Source organism: Rhynchophorus ferrugineus, unplaced genomic scaffold (assembly GCF_030347505.1).
Source record: "Rhynchophorus ferrugineus isolate W39M unplaced genomic scaffold, kcgeb_rfMv2 rfM7, whole genome shotgun sequence".
Lineage (NCBI taxonomy): Eukaryota > Metazoa > Arthropoda > Insecta > Coleoptera > Curculionidae > Rhynchophorus > Rhynchophorus ferrugineus.
Window position 1 is genome coordinate 33,453,598 of NW_027472586.1, and position 20,305 is coordinate 33,473,902.

Consider the following 20,305-nt stretch of genomic DNA (forward strand, 5'->3'; position numbering starts at 1 on the left):
TTGACCTGTTACATACACGATGATTACGATTTATATAACCAAAAAATGGAGATAGACCATAAAATATAGATGGATAGAAAATATACATAACCTCTTCTCATCATTGAATACTCGCTGTGGTCAGAAAAATCAAACAAAATTCTGGAATGAATGTTCTATTTTATAATTTTTCTGTTTTCAGGGAATCTGTTCTAGACAACGCAACGGTTCCTGTCACTGGATCAGAAATCCTGTTCTCGCGAAGTGCCGACTTGAGACCCGAAACGCAACACTAGCTCACATCCGCAAGAACCAAATATTCTAGACGGACTAGAAATGTTTTATTTCCTACGGCTGTTTTTCGGTACCTGCATTCGGTATTAAATTTGTAACACTACTTACCATTTCATTGTGATCAGGATAAAACGTTTGTTCAATTAGAGGGAACGCTTCCTTTCCCATTCTCCTTTGCAACTGCACCAGGTGTCCGAACACCCAAGGTTTATCCTGTAAAAAAGATTAGGAACATTCTTAACTATCTTGTATTATCCTCTCTGATTGGTTTCCTACCTGGAAATTGTAGATCGAGTTCAAATTGTTGATGCTTGGGACTCCCCCGAACTTCATAGCTAACAAAAGCTTCTTGTAATCTTCCCCAGCGTCACGTAAATTTTGACGAACCTTTGGAACAAAAAGAAAAAAATACTTTAGTTTAACTGAACGTTGAGGTAAAGTTTTGTCGCGCTTTAGATATAAGCATCACTATTAATTTTTAAATAATACACAAAAACATGGCACCTAAAGGGTTTACTTCTTAACCAATATTCTAACGACCTCAAGTATTCTTCATAACAATACTTTGGGTTGCGCTTTATGATTATCTGTGAGTCTTAGTAATTATGTTACATAAACCTGTGAGAGATATCCAGAGAAAACTGCCAAAAATTTTGAATCTGAATACGGTCGTTACTGAACATTGGTTAACAAGCTTCTGCAGACCTAGTCTACTTTCAAGTACATTGAACAAACTCGTTATACTGCAAAATGGGTTGATGCACAAATGATAACAAAGTCGTTATCTAATTTTAAGAATGAAAGATATTTATTTTACATTTATAGATCTTAAATATAGGACAGATATGTAGAACTAGCATGAGAACTATTGATTGAACTAATGAACTAATTACTATTTCATTCGAAAGCATTTTTATGGATATTTATATATATGATAATAAAATATATAGCAGCAACACTTGACAATTAAAACTAAATAATTAATAGTCCCTAAAACAACTCAAAAACAATGTCCATCTGCTTATAAATCATATTTCTCTCCTAACTATCAATATTATATTTTATTGAAATTAATGTCACTATTTAAACTTAATAAAACGTTTATTATTAATTTAATTGTACTAAGTGTATTAATGGATTATTTATAATAAAATATCTGCCAAAGGTTTCATTATCAATCGTAATTATACATAAAAAAATTATAATTTATTATTTATCATAATACATAAAGCTAAACAATAGACAAACCGCTAACGAGTAAAACATTCCAATGAACCAGTTAAGAATGAAAGTAGTAACAGTAAAAATTATCTATTATGTATAATAGATAGTAAACACGACGAATAATATTAATTCAATACTTCTCAAAGCTGGTTAAAAGCATTAAATTTTGTAGGATCATGTAATGTATGTGTATATATATATATATATATATATATATATATATATATATATATATATATATATATATATATATATATATATTACTTAAATAAACCCAAATTAATTATTCCTTGAGGTCTTTTATTTATCTCTTAACGACAAAGATTTCCATACCTAATTCTATTACATATTTTACAATGGAAACCCCGAAAATAAACTAAATTTATTAAAAATTTAAAGAAAAAAATATTGTATGTCGGATGTATTTAAATAAAATTCCTACTCAGAAAATAAAACCTAAACTCGTAACAGGATACATTGCTCCATAACATCTCCGTATTTGGCCTATACGCACTCTCCTGCATAGGATAAACCATATAAATGAATAAAATATAACTATATTGTCTTCCTTTTCTAACGGCTGTCCATTCTTTTCGGGTCAATAGGTACGGTCGATCAGATGAAAATAACAAAAAATCTAGAATATTGAGATTTTGTGTTATATTAATAAATCTATACTGATTAAATTGTTGTGTTATTCTTGGTAGTCTAAGATACATTCGTTTTAAAATATGGAAGAACTAGGGTAAGTGCTGTATGTAGGGTTAAATTTTTAAAAGTTATAAAATCCAAACAGCATCAGTTTTATTGGTAGTGGGAATGTTAGCTGCCAAATTTATAATACTTCATTTCCAACGACATCGAATAGGTATCAACATATGCCCAAATTTAATGAGAACAAGAGCAGAGAAGAAAATGATTCTTGTTGTGTTGGAAGTAGTCAAGTCATTAATAAGGTTTGTCCATCAAGAATAGTAGCAAAAACTATAGTAACTGATAATGATTAAACATTTTAAACATGATATATTTTAGTAATGATTTAAATTTCATTTTATAGCCAAGATGTAGCTAGAATTTGTTGAGAGTAAAATTCGAAGATTGCGAAATTCAGAGAATCAGAGAATAAATTAGACAGCATTTTGCTAAGATATAGAACAGTGTACCGTGATACTTTGAAATAATTAAATTTGCTAACGAAACTGGATCAAATAACCAAAATATAAAACTATCAACGACAGCCTAGTAATCTACTGACAAGGAAAATACAATGAATTATTATTTAAGAGTATAGGTAAATAAATTATTGTTTTGTGAATATAATGATGTATTAACTAACATGTCTTTCAACTCTAAAGTACAATATGTTAATCGAAAGCTTGAGGTAGTCAATTTATTAATGGGCTTTGTGGATCAAGAATAGTAGCAAAATTTAGTGCTTTCATATAAAACATAGTGATGGCTTTTTCGTTTGGTTTTAACTATATTGGCTGTGTTTGATCTTAACGATTTTTTATGGTGAAGTTTTTTTATATGGTTCTGGAAGTTCTTGTTAATTGTTCAAATATGTAAATTTATTTAAATTTATATATTTGATTTTATAAAAATAGAAAGGCATATAAAAATTATTTTTATTATTTAATTTTATTTAATAATTTTTTAAATAAAATGTGTTATTTAAAAAAAATCAATGTTTCTCTCTCCTTATATATTGTATCACCATTAAATCAATTATTTATCACGTTTGTTTATTTTTATTTATAACAAATAATGATAATGTACCTGCTTAATATATTCGACAATAAATCTAATAATCACGATAAAAAATAAGTAAATAAAACAGTATATACGCATGCACCAAACTCGGATTATTCTGTTTTAAAATTAAATGGAGCCAATATGGGCATGCGCCAAATTCGGAGATGTTGCTATACTATAGGAACACTGTTGGAATACTATATCCTCTAACTCTAGCCCATTCGAGAACCGTATCCCGTTCCACTCTCCCACTTCACAAGTACAGAACGGAAACCAAACATACTGCCGAATGAGTTTGAACACGTCTTATATTTCGAATGACCTGTGACCGGCCGTCGTGGGAAACGTCCGACAAGACCATAGTTCCAGACGTGTGAAAAGGCGTTTAATGGCAATAACTTTGAAGGTTTAATATTTAATAATCAAGGTGACGGTATCAAAAAGTTTCCTCTACGACACCAACATTATTTAAAACTTCTTCTAAAAAAACGGTATGTCTTGAAATATTTTTTAAAATTTGAACCATATACTATCGTGCTAAAAGACGATGGATTGAAATGTTATTGTCAAATTTTATTTCTGATGATAGAATAATAAGAATGATGGTTGCAACCCTCTTCTAATAGGACGTAAAAATTATTCAATCCAAGAAAAGTTGTTCGCGCACGAATCACTTTAAAGAAAATGGTGTCCTGTTTCTTCGGGAAAACTGGTAATATTGAAATAGTGCCTCTAAAGGATCGTAGAACAGTATATTCGGATTGATACGCAACCATTTGTTTGCCAGAAGTCTTCAGTGAAAGAAGGAAAGCAAAGAGAAGAGACTGCGGATTGCTCTTCATCATAACAATGCTAGCTTTCACACATGGGCTCAAACAAGAGACTATTTGAGCACTCAAAACATCGAATTTATGGGTCATCCGCCATACAGCTCTGATTTGGCACCCACTGACTTCTTTTTGTTCCCATCCGTAAAGAATAAACTGCGTGGTCAACGATTTTCATTGCCCGAAGAAGCTATTAAAGCGTTCAAAAAGCATTGAAGATACCTCATTCGGAATGGAATAAATGCTTTGAAAATTAGTTTAAGCATATGCAAAAGTGTATCGATCATCGTGGCGAGTACTTTGAAAAGCAATAAAAATATATTCGCAGCTTAATTATTTGTTTTTTTTTCCTATTCCCGAAATATAAATAGTGATGACCCTCGTATGACTTCCGATCATACCATTGAAGCAGCATTCCACAGACGAGTTTTCGATTTTCCATTTGCCTGTCATTTAATTGATATTCTTATATCATTTATTTTGATCTTTGTTTTTATTCGTTTACGATGTTAAATTGTTTTACTTAAATATGATTTTTATTTTATGCCCTATACTTAATATTAGCCCTGTACTTCTTTATTTTGGTATAGTCTTCAGTTACTTACCAGTAAGAAATCTGGCCTAAATGATCTGCCCACTCTCGTACCACCCCTGTAAACCGCCATGGAAACATTGGCACTGTCTGATGTGGCAGTAACGGTGATCTCTCGGAATTCCGCCTGCTCCACTTTGATTTCATATTCGCCGATCCGTTTGCCACGAAAATATTTCGTCCAGTCCGTGTTTTGATCGTCGATGACCAGCAGGGTCAGATGTCTACCAGAAACCACTGAAGTAACACGAGTAGCGCTTAAAAAAACACAATCATTAATTACAGCCTATTATTAGCGGTTTCAAACCGAATCGGCGAAGCACCCGTCATAAATCTTTACTGAGACTAACAGTTACGCGATGGTGATTAATAATTAATCGATTCATATGGAAATTTTACAATTATTAAATTTTACAAAAATTATGGTATATTTGATCAATACATGCAAATATCCTGGCCTGTTCTTTGAAGATATTTTCAAAGCCAGAGGATATAGCTCCAATCATCTGTAATTTATTTCTTTGAAGAACAGTTTGATATGTTTCATAAATGTAATATCGAAGTAAATAACACTGTCAATAAAATTTTAATTCACGCCTCATTTGTTTACTTTATTATATGTATGAGCACCCAATAACTTTAATATTGTCTCAGTTTCCTTATAACATGGAAAATTATCTTTAATATTATGTGAAGAGTTTGATTTTAGAAGTCGCCAGATATTACTACAAGATTTAAGTAAATCCTCTGTCTGAAAATATAGGATTTTTATCAAGTTTTTACAGCAAATATAAATTTGAAAACATTTCGAATAATTCTCTACTTATAGATAGTGTATTACCTCCAAATGTTATTGCTGAAGAGACCTAGTTTAAGTATTCATGTCGAGAAAAAAATTATACACTAAGTGAGTAGTTAATATATTAAAGAATTGTAATCAAATATTGTAATTGCATATGCTTATATGCATTTACAAGGTTATTGTAAAAATATAAATTTATTAATTTAATCTGTTTTGTGCTGTAGTTATTAACCAAATCTGTAAAGTTAACTTTTTGGTAGCCTTGTCAAATATATTTATATAATCATCATAACATATTTCATTAGGTTTGCCATCCATACGATTTTGAAATGCCTTAATGAGTATGAAACGTTTGTTCTAAGAAACATTCTCTATACTCGCTTCAAATGGCGATAATAATTTGTATTTTATTTTCTTTAATATTTTACCATATTTCCTGGCCAACGTGACTAGAATATGTCCTCCCAGTAAATCGATTTTATTAATATAAAATATAAGATAAATAATCATAGTGAAATTCTAGGGCAGATGTATACAAGTGATAGAATGAGGAGGAAACCTTAAGTGACGTCAATAACTTCTAGATTGATGTTTGAATTAACATGACGAATTTTGTTCTTTCATTTGTATCTCATTTCATTAACACCTCAGTAATTATACCCTTAATTTAAAAATAATGCTTTTTTAAACAAAAACCCCAACATATCGCTACTGGTGAATCAACTCACCGGCTATCAGGTAGCAAAGAGCGTAGGAAAAATCACGCTTTGGTCTACCGTCCCCAGTAACTGTTTAAAAATAGAAGAAGCAGCTAGAAATGTGAAGATATAAAGAATATACAGGAGGCAAGAATTGGAAAAACAAGGAGGAAATAATAGAGCTTAAACATCTTATAGACAACAAACAAACCCAGAGATTTATAAAATATGTTGTTGAAAATGTTATATGTTGAAAATAGGTTGAAAATAGTATACCCACTGTAGAAAGCAATAAAAAAGCACAATAGACACCAAGAACTTAAATCACCAGTTAAAAATTATGACAATAATAATTGGGATGGGGACATCTTGTATCTTCTAATTATTTAAAAAATATATCTACATATACATATCACACATTTTGAAAATTAAGCACAAAATGCTTGCGAAAGGGCGCAAAATGAGTAAAATGTAAATGATTTCGATAAACATCGATTGTTCGCCATGACAAATTGGCCACTCTTGGCAAGTCGCGAATAAAAAATGTGTAAAGGCAAAAAAACTGTAAAAGTTATAATGATACTTGATTAGGTTTTGTTAGTCATAATACTTAATTAGTCATAATAATTATTTGCAGATATACTTGTTTTTCGTGCTCAGAACTGGAGTTATTTGAGAGTAAATAAATTGTTTAATAGCGTTTTATGTAATATACTTTTTTTTATGTAATATACTTTTTTTAGAAATAGGCCTGAAAAAATTCGCAGTATATAGAATATTATATCTTCCTTCGTATCCCTCACGGAAGAAGTAATTGGCAAATGGTGGAATTGTAAACTAATATTAGATTAACAGCTCAGTATTGATTTGAATATAGGCTCAGGATGTAACAGTGAGTGAATGAAAGTTTCTGGATGAGGTATTGTAATCATATTTTGACGTGTGAAAAGTTTATGCGCATTATATATGTTTGTAATTGTTCAGAATATATAAGGCTTTCGATAAAATATACGATGAGAGAATGCTTATTAATTGTTGCATATATGGCAAATGAATTAGGGAGAATGCAGTGATTAAGTCTAATTTTATCAAGAAAAATGTATACAGGTAGTAACAGAAAAAACTAAGGAGAAATACAGTCATATCTGAATGATGTAATAAGAAAACTACACACACACAGCAACTACTGAATCAAGAACTAAATGCAGAAAGGTATATTCTCTAATCATATTAAAATACTTTACTTGAATATACATGGATTAATTATGTGGATTAAGCCTCCCCGAGGTTAGAATTCATAGGCTTAGAAAAGAGCTCAATGTATATATAATAAAATAGCTCTAACCTACGTTATTTTGGCTGTTTAATTAATTGTACTTTAAGTCATTAGATAGTATATGCATTAGATGTACTATATTGTTAAAATAAAATATATTTTATAACAGTTTGTTTTATTATTTTACTTATATTAGAATGTTGTTAAATATCGAAGTTAAAATATATAACCTTGAGCATTTGGTTAGAATGTATGGCCTGATAATTAATAATGCAGTGAGTGAAAAAAATTTTGACAGGCAGTAATATAAGAATCTAAAGACAAAAACAGTGATACGAAAATGACTTTTGGAAATACAGCAAAAAAGTAAACAAGATCTTACTCTAATGAAAGAGGAATATGTTACTTAGATATATAATTGTTAATTACCTATGATATTACAGGGTTTGTTCTTCTACCCATAATGTTATACCCTATATGTTTTTTGCCCATTTTTAAATATATTTTTGTACTATTTCATACTAGCATAACATTAATGAAATATGTATTAACTTCTACTGTTTTGCAGTCATAGGAATTCATTAAAATTGGAAACTCACCTAGATACTGCAGCTCCAATTATATGGGCTCCCTGGTCACGAGCCTGACCTGTCAACGATTGGACCCGTTGCAGTAGACTCTCCCGAGATTTGGCCGGTGAACTGGGCGCACTGGTCGTTTTCGAGCCGGGTTTGAGATTGAGCGATAGGTCGCCGGTGGTGTTGGACTGCGAAGGAGGCGGCGGCGGTGGGGCTTGCGGCTGCGAGGTGACCGGTGGTGTCTTCGTGTAGGGGTCCACGTGGGCGTCCGCATCGTCGCACTCCGAGGACAGGTCCCCGGAGCTGAAGCGGCGTTTCAGGTAATTGACATTAGAGGTGAAGGACTGTCGGAAGCTGCTGAACGAAATGGTGGAGCCGTTGGCTGTTGGGGCGCAATATTTGCCGCAGTCGTTAATTTTGATGGTGGCGGTGGTCGGTGGTGGTTAGACTCAGCTTGCCTTTGTTGTGCGTAAGGATAGTGCGACACGGGAAAGGTATCAGCTACTTTTTTCTACGATCTAAATGAGCAAATAATATCTTTAGAAATATTATAGTATAATAGGTAATACATATATATAATCAGATCAGATCAATTGAAATGTACCCGGTCTGACACATAGCCCGCAAAAGATGCGTGTATAAATTTGACATGCGTGTATAAATTTGACAGCTGTCGGATCATTAGGTTGTGCATTATAGCATTTTGAGTGAAGAAACTTTTGTTATTGTGAAAAAAAATGGACACTGCCCCAAGAATATCAACCATCAAGGATTGATATGCTAAGTTTAGACGCGGTGAAATGAGCACCGAAGACGATGAACACAGTGAACGCCCAAAAGAGGTAGTTACCAGAGAAAACATTTAAAAAATCCACAAAATGATTTTGAATGACCGTAAAATGAAACTGAATGAAATAGCAGACACTAAAGATATCAACTGAACGTGTACATCATATCATTCACGAATATTTGGGTATGAGAAAGCTCTGTGCAAAGTGGTTGACGCGCGAGCTCACTTTTGACCAAAACAAAAACAACGACGAGTTCATGATTAACTAGTTAAAAAGAGAGAATACTGTTTGGTGCGTTCCAACATGTAACCAAACCGCCCTATAAAATTCGTCTGGTTGTTAAATGTCTACAAAATTCTTCTATATATTAGTGTTAGTAATTAGAGGTTAAAGGTACTATTCATACTATTAAACATTAAGTTGCTGGGGTTTTTATTGGAAATGTTTTTAGCGCGTTGGAACTGCACAGAATATTAAATTCAGCAAATCTCTTTTAAAAAAATGAAGAACTATATTATGTGGATGATTCTCTGGAGAGAAACCGTCCACATGCGAAGCCAGTGATGAATTAAGATCACCTTGATATTATTCGCACGTGCTATTGACGTGCCCTATTCGGAATCAAACATGTGAAATAAAAGTAAGTAGTTTTTACCATAGTATACACTGTTATAGAAGCCATTAGGAGATTTTAAAAAGCCTAAAGTTAAGCCACGAAGAAGTTTGATGGAACTTCCAAAGATTGCATTTAAAATAATTCAATTTTGAAAAGTATTTAATCAAATTAAGAGATGATTGGGCTAATCATGACAAGAGGGTAATCAAAATAGCGTAAATACAAGAAAAGTTGATGGATATGGATGTGAAAAATTATTTTATTCAATTGGGAATATTGGAATTTTGTTATATGTCAGAGATAAGCTTGTTACACAGTTATTTTGAACGGAGATATAGTACATGTTGCATATTGGTAAAACTGCTTTCGTTTAAACATTGTAGCTCGTAGGTATTGCTCAGTTTTCATGCCAAATTTTGGAAGTTATATTTCAGTGTATTATGCGCAGTGTTTTTCGATTGTCAAAACAAGGGATCGGTGAACTATTTAAAGTTTCATGGACGGCAGTATCGATGGTAATAAAAACCTAAACAAAATATGACAAAACATCATCTGCGAAAAGGAATAGTAGGCGAAACCCAAAGTTAACAGACAGAGACCGACAAACATTAAAAAGGATTGTGGCCAGACAACATAAAATTACCACCATAAAAGTAACAGTACAACTCAACATTCCCTTGAGTAAGAGTTTCGACGACAACAGTACAGCAGAAGATCCACAAAGCTAACATTCAAGGCAGGACTTTACGAAACTCTTAACAGTGGAAGCCAACGGTAAGCTGCGAAAGAAGTGTTCCAACGATTATAAAACCTGGACACTTGATGATTGAAAGAATGTCCATAATCCGATGAATCATTGCTAATATTATTTTATTATTTCCTACAAACGATTAGGTTAATTTTTTTGGTGAATACCAACGGAAGCCTACGGATCCTAACAGCCTGTTTTTATCAGTAAAATATGTGGTTTGGTTATCATTTGTACGGCAATATCATGGTATTCAGCTGGTATTCTCATTCACACCACTGGCCGGATAACTACAAATGAATATCTCGACATCCTTAAGTTCTTACTCTAGTCACCGCATCAACATATTGCTGCCAAAGACTGCCATATTCGAATGCAATGATAATGCGAACGTTCAGTAATTTTTGAAGAGTATCAGAATATCATCAAACGTAGTCGATATTTTAGAACATGAATAAGGCAACATTCTATTGAAAGCTATTCAAACACTTTACAAATATATTCCGCGAAGTGTTGCAGCTGTTTTGAAAGCAAACGGAGAGATGTTCAAATTACTTTGTCCACCCCCTGTACAGTACATAAATTTTTCTAATATAGTAACATATATAGTATTGATTATACTAACGAATGTCATTTAGTCGCAATTGTTGAGTCGTGTGATTAGTTCTAATTGGCCAAACTCTATAAATAACCTTAAATAAAGTACATTTACGAAATTACTGGAGAAAAATTTATTTCCTTCGTATTAACACTAAAGTTATTGATTTACGTAAAGCATATTTATCATGTCTATAGTAGTCTCTTGTAATCAATAGATGTAATTTTAGATTTGGTTTTGTTGGTATTTGTGGTCAACTAGATCACTTATCGAACAATAGCCGAGGATACAATACACAACTAATGTTTTTATCCTTTTTGCCCTAATTGTTTCTACGGATTTATATATTTTCAAGCCCACTGTTTCCGATTTAATTCATAAAAATACCGAATTGCTTCTGGTTTTTATAATTTTGCCGTTTTTTATTCTGAAAACAATTAATAATGTAATTTAACTCTTTTAGAACATTGGTACTTAATAAGTAGTTTTAGTTTAGTTTAAAATTAACTCTACGAGCGTTGATTTCTTGTATAAACTAACAGGTCAATTAAAAAGTCCCCGGCCTACCATAGTAAAACACATTTTTGTGCAAAAGTTAGTTTTTTTTATTAAACATAGTTCCCTTCAAGGGTGATACATTGATTATAGCGACCCTCCAACTTTTCGATGCCATTTCTTGTAGTACGATTTGTTCTTTGCTTCAAAATAATCCTCAGTTTCGGCGATCACCTCTTTATTCGACGAAAATTTCTTCCCAGCGGTCATTCTTTTGAGATCTGAGATCAGGAAATAGCCGCTTGCGGCCAGAACTGGAGAATGCAGTGGATAAGGAAGCAATTCGAAGCCAAATTCATGAATTTTTGCCATCGTTTTCACTAACTTATGACACGGTGCATTGTCTTGGTGAAGCAGCACTTTTTTTTTCTTCAAATGCGGCCGTTTTCCGGCAATTTCGTCCTTCCAACTGTCCAATAACGCTATGTAATAGTCGTTGTTGATGATCATTCCCTTTTCAAGGTGCTCAATGAACTCAATGTACTCAATTGCTAGCCGACTGTTGGCTTTCCCACGCTTTGGAGGGGGTTCATCGTGTGCATTCCACTCGGATGACTGTCGATTGGACTTCGGAGTGAAATGATGGACCTATGTTTCATCCATTGTCACATATCGATGCAAAAACTCGGGTTTATTACGCTTCATCATCTTCAAGCACTGCTCCGAATCATTAACTCATCGTTATTTTTGGTAAAAAATGAGCTCGCGGGGCATCCACTTTGCAGACTTATCTTTAGACTGTCTGTTATTTCATTTAATTTCAATTTACGGTCATTCAAAATCATGTTCCTCGGTAACAACCTCTTATGGGCGTCCACTGCGTTCATGTCTTCGGTGCTCGTTTCACCACGTCTACACTTAGCATACCAATCCTTGATGGTTGATTTTCCTGGGGCAGTGTCCGGAAACTTGTTTGTTTGACTTGTTTCTCTAAGTACATTATACCACTTACAAAATAAAAGAAAGTTTAATTGTATACCATATATCAGGTGTCAAAAAATAGTCAAATTCGAGCCTTCGTCTATCATAACTACGCAGTGGTAAAGACAACAGGAGGGTCCTCCTACTGTTGCGATAGCCGCGGGTTCGAATCCTACTGGAGCATGGTCGTAAATTTATGTTTGTATTTGTTTAATATTTGTGAATGTTCTAGTCAAGAGTGTAAAATACGACATGGAAAATGATCCCAGTCACGCCAGTAACAAGGCTGGGTAAGACCGGATGTCTTCTGGGATGATTTCTAAAGTTGGTCACTCGTCAGTCGATAGGCTTAATGCTGAGGACCGTAGTTCGGAGCCCACGTTAAACTTCCAGTCCAGATAAACCAATAGTTGGTAAAAACAGAGTTTAAAATATATATAAAAACACTTTATTAAATATTCTTTATATGAAAGACAAGTTAATATGTTTTTTATTGATTGCTTTTAAGATGGAAACAAAAAATACAACAAAACTAATCAAAACTAAAAGCTATATGGCAAGATTTGTTCCATGTAATATAACTTATTTTATTTTTATTCTTATGTCTAGCGAAAAATGTCCATTAACCGACTTTCTTTACGATATCATCTTAACTTTTTCTCTATCTACGACAGTCAGCAACATGGAATTTTATGAAAAGGTTTAAATATAAAGGCATATAAGGTTCAAGCAACACAGGAACTAAATCTTTCACGTCGTGAGCGTGCATGAGCGTGTGTCAGTTAGGTCGAAAAATACGGATATGCTTTTTTCCAGGGACTATTCATTGGTGATGTGTAAAGCGTTGGTTATGCATCTATGTTTGACAACATTTTAACAAAGCAAACAGGTCAGTTGAAAATTACCCGGCCTACCATAGTAAAACACAATTTTTTTGAAAAATTAGTTTTTTTTATTTACCATTTAATTTTTTTATTCAACATAATTCCCTTCAAGGGTGATACACTTCGATGCCATTTTTGTAGTACGATTTGTCCTTTGTTTCAAAATAGGCCTCAGTTTCGGCGATCACCTCTTCATTCGACGAACATTTCTTCCCAGCGAGCATTCTTTTGAGATCTGATAACAATAAATAGTCACTGCAGGTTAGATCTGGAGAATACTGTGGATGAGAAAGCAATTCGAAGCCTAATTCATGGATTTTTGCCATCGTTTTCACTGACTTGTGACACGGTGCGTTGTCTTGGTGATATAAGATTTTCTTTTTCTTTTGTCCTTCAAACGGTCCAATAACGCTACGTAGTCAATGAAAATGATTCCATGCACATTCCAAAATACAGACGCCATAACCTTGCCTGCCGACTGTTGCGTTTTCCCATGCTTTGGAGCGGGTTCATCCTGTGCAGTTCACTCGGATGACTGTCGATTGGATGTCGGAGTGAAATGATGGAGCCATGTTTCATCCATTATCACATATCGACGTAAAAATCGAATTTATTACGCTTGATCACCTTCAAACACTGCTCCGAATCATCATCTCGTCGTTGTTTTTTGTCAAAAGTGAGCTCGCGCAGCACCCACTTTGCACAGAGCTTTCTCATACCCAAATATTCGTGAATGATATGATGTATACGTTCAGTTTCGTCGATAACAACCTTTTTTGGGCGTCCACTGCCACCATCTTTTAGCGTCTTCGGTACTCATTTCACCACGCCTAAACTTATCAAACCAATCCTTGGTGGTTGATTTTTCTGGGACAGTGTCCGAAAACTTGGCATCTACCAAATCAACAGGTTAAGAGGATCCCCGTCATCGACGCGCACTTGGAAGGAAAACAAGCAAGTTTCCCACGAGACAAAACAGACGTAGTAACACCCCATAGACACCACTACAGCATGAGACGGGACATGCATGCTACCATTCTTATAGGTACACTAAATCAAATAGAAGGCCCCCAAGATGAATTATCTAGCGATGACAGCTGATCCTGCAAACTCCTGACTAAATTTGGATCGCCATATTACAAGCAGTCCCTGGACCATTGATTCCGTGATTGCAAGATTCATCAAGAACTTTCGGCAAAATACCTATACAGGTATTTTGAATATATTTTGGTATATTTGATTGGTACCATACGGTTCTGAGTATAAAAGAACGGAAAGACGAGGTCTGTGTTTTATTCTTTACTATTTAATTTCCTTAACACTTTAGGTAGAGTGTTTTTATTTTACTAATTATATCGATTATCCTCTTAACCATAACGTAAAATTGTCAAAACATTGATGAAACCAAACACAATGTAATCTATTAAAATTCTTTGTGATTATCATTTGTATTCCGGCTAACCATAACAAAACCAATTAAAAACTTTACGGAATCAGCCAGGGTTATTGATAAACTCCGCCCTCTGGTAGGGACTAAACAAACTTTCCTGGGTAGAGTTTTCGTGCCGAGCTTTAACGCTGCAAGCTTTAGAATATTGTTACTGCCATTTTTCGGAACCCTCCAGCAATTGTCGACCAGCCCCGACATATTCCTAATTAATTAAATAATAAAACGTTATACATTTTTGGACTGAATTAATACACTTAATGTTTGGTGTTTTTTAATGAATATAAGTGAAATCACGGAGCATATTACGAATATTAGGAATGCGAAACATTCTAAACAGTCGTAATATATTAATCAAACACCCCGAAGCTTTCGATAATGATTTTATTGCGTGTTAGGGGCTCATAATATCGTAAAAGTCACACCGATTACAAATTATAGTAGCTCTTATACAACCGCAAATACACGTTATTTGTATAAGAATATCGTAATTGCATTTTGTATTAAATGGCTTTTTTATTTATGATGTACGTTTTAGTAAACACAATTTTAAATGGTTCTTAGAAACATATTACATTATTTAAGAAGTTCGAGCAGTACTATCTGTTCGTCAACAATAGTTCAACATTAGAGAAGTTGCAATATCGCGCAGAAATTCATACCAATATGGTAAATGTGTTCTGGGACATTCGTTATTTTAAAAACAACAGTGTGTAAATGGATTGGTCTATTTAAAATGAATGTTAAAAAGTAGGAAGACTAGAATTAATAGCTACATTGTTTATGCCTTTAAAAGATTATCGAATGAACATTTTCTAGAAACTCGAGATATCTTATTATGAATTTTACTAGAACTAGGCTTTTTCTTAGAGGGAGTAACGAAGCAAAATATGACGAAATTACATTCTGAAATATCAATTTTCAAATATATCAGAATTAGACTTACTACAATGATCATAAATAAGTATATTAGGTCAAGACATGATGAAGTGCGAGTTGATGTCAAGTAATTTAGCAAAAGTATGTAAGAATGATTTTTATACAAGTATTTCTTATGTTTATATTATATACACATGGCTTGTAGAAAATCACTTCATTAAGCAATGTTCTGTATAAAATATTTTCTTAATTAATTAATCTTATTCTAAAGCTTATTCTAAAGACTACATACGTACAGTAATCAGATCAGGTGGTATTAAACGTTTTAGTCGACGCACTTCACTATCACGTCGTATACTTAGCGGATTAGTAAGTACATTGGGATGCACTGACACTCTTTCGAAGTACTTCACACAAATACGTTGAATTACACTCGCTATAGGTTCTAGAGGAATATCGCGTTGTATCACTTTATTTGAAATATAGTACGGATCATCAACAATGGCACGCAACACTTTATTTCAGAACCGTTGAATGATGGATATATGAGATTTGCTAGCGATACCCCATAGTTGGATTCCATATGACCAAATAGGGATAAATAGAACTAATTGAGTATAGACTCATACAGCAATACCTTGTTATCTAATGATAACTTGGATTTGTGCCCTATGAGCCAAAATATTTGATATAATTTAAGTCCAAATTGTTTCCGTTTAGAGAGTATGTGCTTCTTCCAGGTTAACATGCTCTGCTTGGGGGAGTTGACGATGATTGATATTCACTGATGGACATGTTCTTCTACGCAGGGTAAACGCACGCAGATTTAGTTTCATTGACTTTAATGCGCCATGTCTTCATTTGGGTTTATAGGTTTATTGATGCTGTGACTGGATCTTCATGGGATGCCAAGATTGCTGTTTCGTCTGCGTATGTTGCCACATTAGTTATTTTTGTGGTGGGCAGATCGGCCGCATACACTACCTTGTGTAACTCCTGAATATATGGGATTTAATTCGGTATGTCCATTGCCTTGATTTACAATAAAATATCTATCAGTGAGATACGATTTTAGTAATTGATAGTCCGGATGAGGGAGAACTTTCTTTAGTTTAACCTGCAAGTCCGTATGCCATACTTTATACTAGCCCGTATACCTGAGATATATCTAAAAAAACAACCGAACAGTATCTTTTGACATTTAGGTCAGCGTTTATTTTACTTATTGCGAAAGCCAAACTGATGTTCTGGAATAATTTTTCTTTTTTCAGTTATATAGTTCAGCTTCTTTATGTATAATTTCTCGAAAACTTTCGAGATTATCGACTATAAACTTATAGGTCGGTAGGAGGTCACAATGAGTTTTTAAGAAATATATCTGTCACAACTACTGCTATATTCCCTACAAAATTTCGGAATTCGGATTGCTTCAGTGATGATTTCGTTCGCTTTTAACAGCTTGAGCTTATAAGTGGCGTGTTTGTGGTGATATCGATTATTGGTTGGGACATATATCGATTTTCAGTTTTACATAGTCATAGTCCACTTACTTTTCCACATTCCGTTTATATTTTACCTACTATAAAGTATATATTGTTATCCGAGGATTCCAAAAGCAATGATGGTGTTGTTAATTTACTTTGAAAGTCTTTTCTTTGGGAGCTTAATGCATTGCCTGTCGCAATTTGTAAATTGGTATTGGAATCAGACAGTATTTTATTTCTCATTTTATTCTAGTTAAAAAGAGACACAATGATGTCTGATAAGTTCGAATAAGTAAATAAATCATCCTGAAAAATTCTTTAAACTATTTTAATTAACATTATTATTATAATATCTATAGGTTATAAACCATCAAACGTTGTTTTGGTGCTTTGCCTGTTTTGATAAATTTTAAATCGCATATTGTTACTGTGATTTAAATTGCCGATGCCAGACAAAACAAATTGCATCTCAATTTAAGTACTTCGAACAGGAACGAGATAATAGAGACCCCCACTTTCTAATAAAATTAAGGATAATGGTAGAGAGGTAAGCATTTTTAAAAATTAATTTTCTGCGGTTTTATTGAAAATACTTTTAACGTGTGGCAGCTTCACTGAATATTAGTATTGGCACGGTTACTGAAATATCTTAAAAAATGAAGAATATAATCTTGGATTCGTTGAAAAGAAACCCAGCTTGATGTTTGAGAGATCAAATATATGAAACAAATAAATAAATAAATAAATATATATATATATATATATATATATATATATATATATATATATATATATATATATATATATAGTGTTAAGATAACCAAAATTTATGCAAAAGGTAGACGTTGGAACAACAATTGATTAGGTTTTATTGGTCATAATATTTATTAATAGTTCATTGCAGATATATTGATCTTCATGCTGGAAACAGGAATGGTTAATAACACCTTCGCTTTATATGAACTCGATCACATAAAAAAACACATTTAAGAAGAAATTAACAAATTATGGAATTGTGAAGAAATTTTCTATAGATTGGAAATTAACAGCTTGGATATTCATTTTAATTAAACTTTCCAAGACAGTGTGATTTGAGCGGAAACAACTCTAAGTAGTGAGTATATAATTACTATATCATAACCGTAGGAAATTTTATTGTAGAGTGTAAAAGATTTATGTGCACAGATATGCGTGTAATTCTTTAGAATATTTACATTTGCTTAAAATGTGCGAGGGAAAATAATACTAACTATTTTGCAGTTATGGGAAATGCATTAGAGGGAATGCAGTGATTAAATTTAGTTTTAGCAAAAAAAGTATATATCAAAATTACTTTACAAGGAGTCACTGTACCGAAGGAAGCCAGAACTAAGCGTAAAAGGTAAATATGCTTTCTAATGAAAGTATAATATATTACTTGGACATACTATGTTAATTAGGTGGATTAGGTTTTAAGTCCTTCCATACTATATACATTATATTACATCTATCATTTTCAAATCAATTGATAAAGAGTTAAAAATTTATACGAATTGTATTTCCAATGCTTTACCATCTATTATATACTCCTTAAAGGATCCTCAGTGGCTCAGCCAGGCAAAAAAAATCTAAAGCTAAAAAAAACTAAGCTTATATCAAATGAAGAAGGGATTTCCGAAGTTGGACGCCTATGTTGAAAGCAAATAAATATGGTACTACGAAAAATATATAAAAAAGGATAGCTGTAGTGGATCTATCGTCCTTAAAGGAGGTATTCTTGAAGAATAAACTTTAATTTTGTCTAAAAGTTGCTGTTTTTTCGACGATCTCAATCAACTTTTAGTTAGTCAGTTTATTTCTTATAAATCAATTAAACCAAACTTGACCATTGGAATAGCCGTAGAACATTATAATTATAAAGTGCCTGTTGGGTCACGCCAGCAGATTTCTTTTATTTCTGTTCTGCAAAAGTAGTTGCATATTACATAAAATAATACAAACAAGCAATATTAAAGTCAAAATCCGTAAAAATATTAATAATTAATAATTGATGATTGATGAAAACATTTGTTATAAAAATACAAAAAAATATGTACGTTATTGTTTATAAAACATGTCAACACTAAATAGAAAAAGGTAATGAATTGATAGGTATCCAGTTACACAGAAACGTAATTTGTAGGGAATATGAAATACAGTAATACAAAATAATGTATTAATATATTTATTATCGCCAAGAGCATCGTTTATCGTTAATTAATTTTCGAAAATGTTTATGCAGCAAATATAGATAATTAAATTAATTCAATTTGTCTGTGGTTAACTATCTACATGAAATGCTATAAATATATTTTAATTTAAAATTTTTATTGATGTATGCTAATACTACCGTTAATGATATAGGACTAAAATTTTAAATTTTAATCTCTATATTAAAGATATTTAACGATTATATAATACCTTTGATAATGTTTAGTTTAATAATGATTTGGGGGAAAAAGACTTTTACATATTTTTCACCATTAATTTATAGAAAAAAGTTTCTTTAAAGTTTGCTTCGCTATTATCGCCAGTCTCGTATATTACTTTTTCACTGCCATTCCATATAAAAACTTGGCGTCTCTTATTTACTTAGTTAAAAGTTATTGCGGTTTGAAAATTGATGTCCCATGTCATATTTTGCTTTTTTACTTCCTATACGGGAACGGGTTCATTGAGAATTGGATGTGAAAAGTGCTTCACTGTTAAAGTTTCTTTACTCGTTTTCCTTTCGGATATTTCTATGTTAACGATGAACTTCTCCCTAACTAGGCAATAATAGAAAAAGTCGTTAAAATTCTTTAAAATGTTAGACAAACCGTTATATTTTATCTTGCGACAGCGATATGATACTAAGCATAATATAGTTACGCATTCTTTAAAATATTTTTAAAACATTTAAATAGCGCAGAATACCAAAAGAAACTCGATACGAGTACTTGGGTTCCACATGCTTTAGCAATGAACAAAATAATTTGCCGTGGTTCCATTTATGAATCGTTGCTGAAACAAAAACGAAATCGATAAAAATCAGAACACGTATAGCAACACTGTACTTCGTAAATGATTATAAAACTCTCACTGGTGCCTAAAAAGATGACGCTGAATATTTGATAGGATTCGAAAGGACTTAATCAACATGAAATACTTGAACTTGGTCATACTTGAGCTTCTACTGTCAGTTATTAAAGCATTAGACCTGGGTCATAAAGAAACATCCCAAAATTTATCAATCACAACAACAAAGATGGATGGAACAAAGATGGAAACTTTGTCAAGCAATAATCCAATTCCTAACAAACTTGTTAAAAGCATTTTCCCGAATGCGCGACATCTCGT

The 20,305-nt window shown here is 32.7% G+C and overlaps 2 protein-coding genes across 5 annotated transcripts in view; one reads left to right on the forward strand and one right to left on the reverse strand.

Moving 5' to 3' along the window:
• LOC143199819 (metalloproteinase inhibitor 3) overlaps positions 1 to 1,786 on the forward strand; it is a 106,540-nt gene extending 104,754 nt beyond the window's left edge. For all 4 annotated transcript variants that reach the window (XM_076409943.1, XM_076409942.1, XM_076409944.1 and 1 more), the window contains exon 5: positions 182 to 1,786. In XM_076409943.1, the coding sequence (XP_076266058.1) occupies positions 182 to 304 (123 nt within the window). In that variant the 3' untranslated portion in view covers positions 305 to 1,786. The remainder of the gene's footprint in view (positions 1 to 181) is intronic.
• Positions 328 to 14,786, reverse strand: LOC143200235 (synapsin). Its single transcript, XM_076410630.1, has 6 exons — positions 14,601 to 14,786; positions 8,484 to 8,536; positions 8,047 to 8,379; positions 4,685 to 4,928; positions 550 to 660; positions 328 to 486 (listed from the first exon to the last, which is right to left on the reverse strand). The coding sequence occupies exons 1-6, from the start codon at positions 14,784 to 14,786 to the stop codon at positions 328 to 330; spliced, it is 1,086 nt and encodes a 361-aa protein (XP_076266745.1).
• Positions 14,787 to 20,305: the final 5,519 nt, after the last annotated feature.

Coding starts and splice junctions, on each gene's coding strand:
- LOC143200235 (XM_076410630.1), bottom strand. CDS start 14,786: ATGTCGGGGCTGGTCGACAATTGCTGGAGGGTTCCGAAAAATGGCAGT. Junction 8,380..8,483: donor TATCCTTACGCACAACAAAG/GCAAGCTGAGTC, acceptor TTCGTTCAGCAG/CTTCCGACAGTCCTTCACCT. Junction 4,929..8,046: donor ATTGGAGCTGCAGTATCTAG/GTGAGTTTCCAA, acceptor TGTTTTTTTAAG/CGCTACTCGTGTTACTTCAG.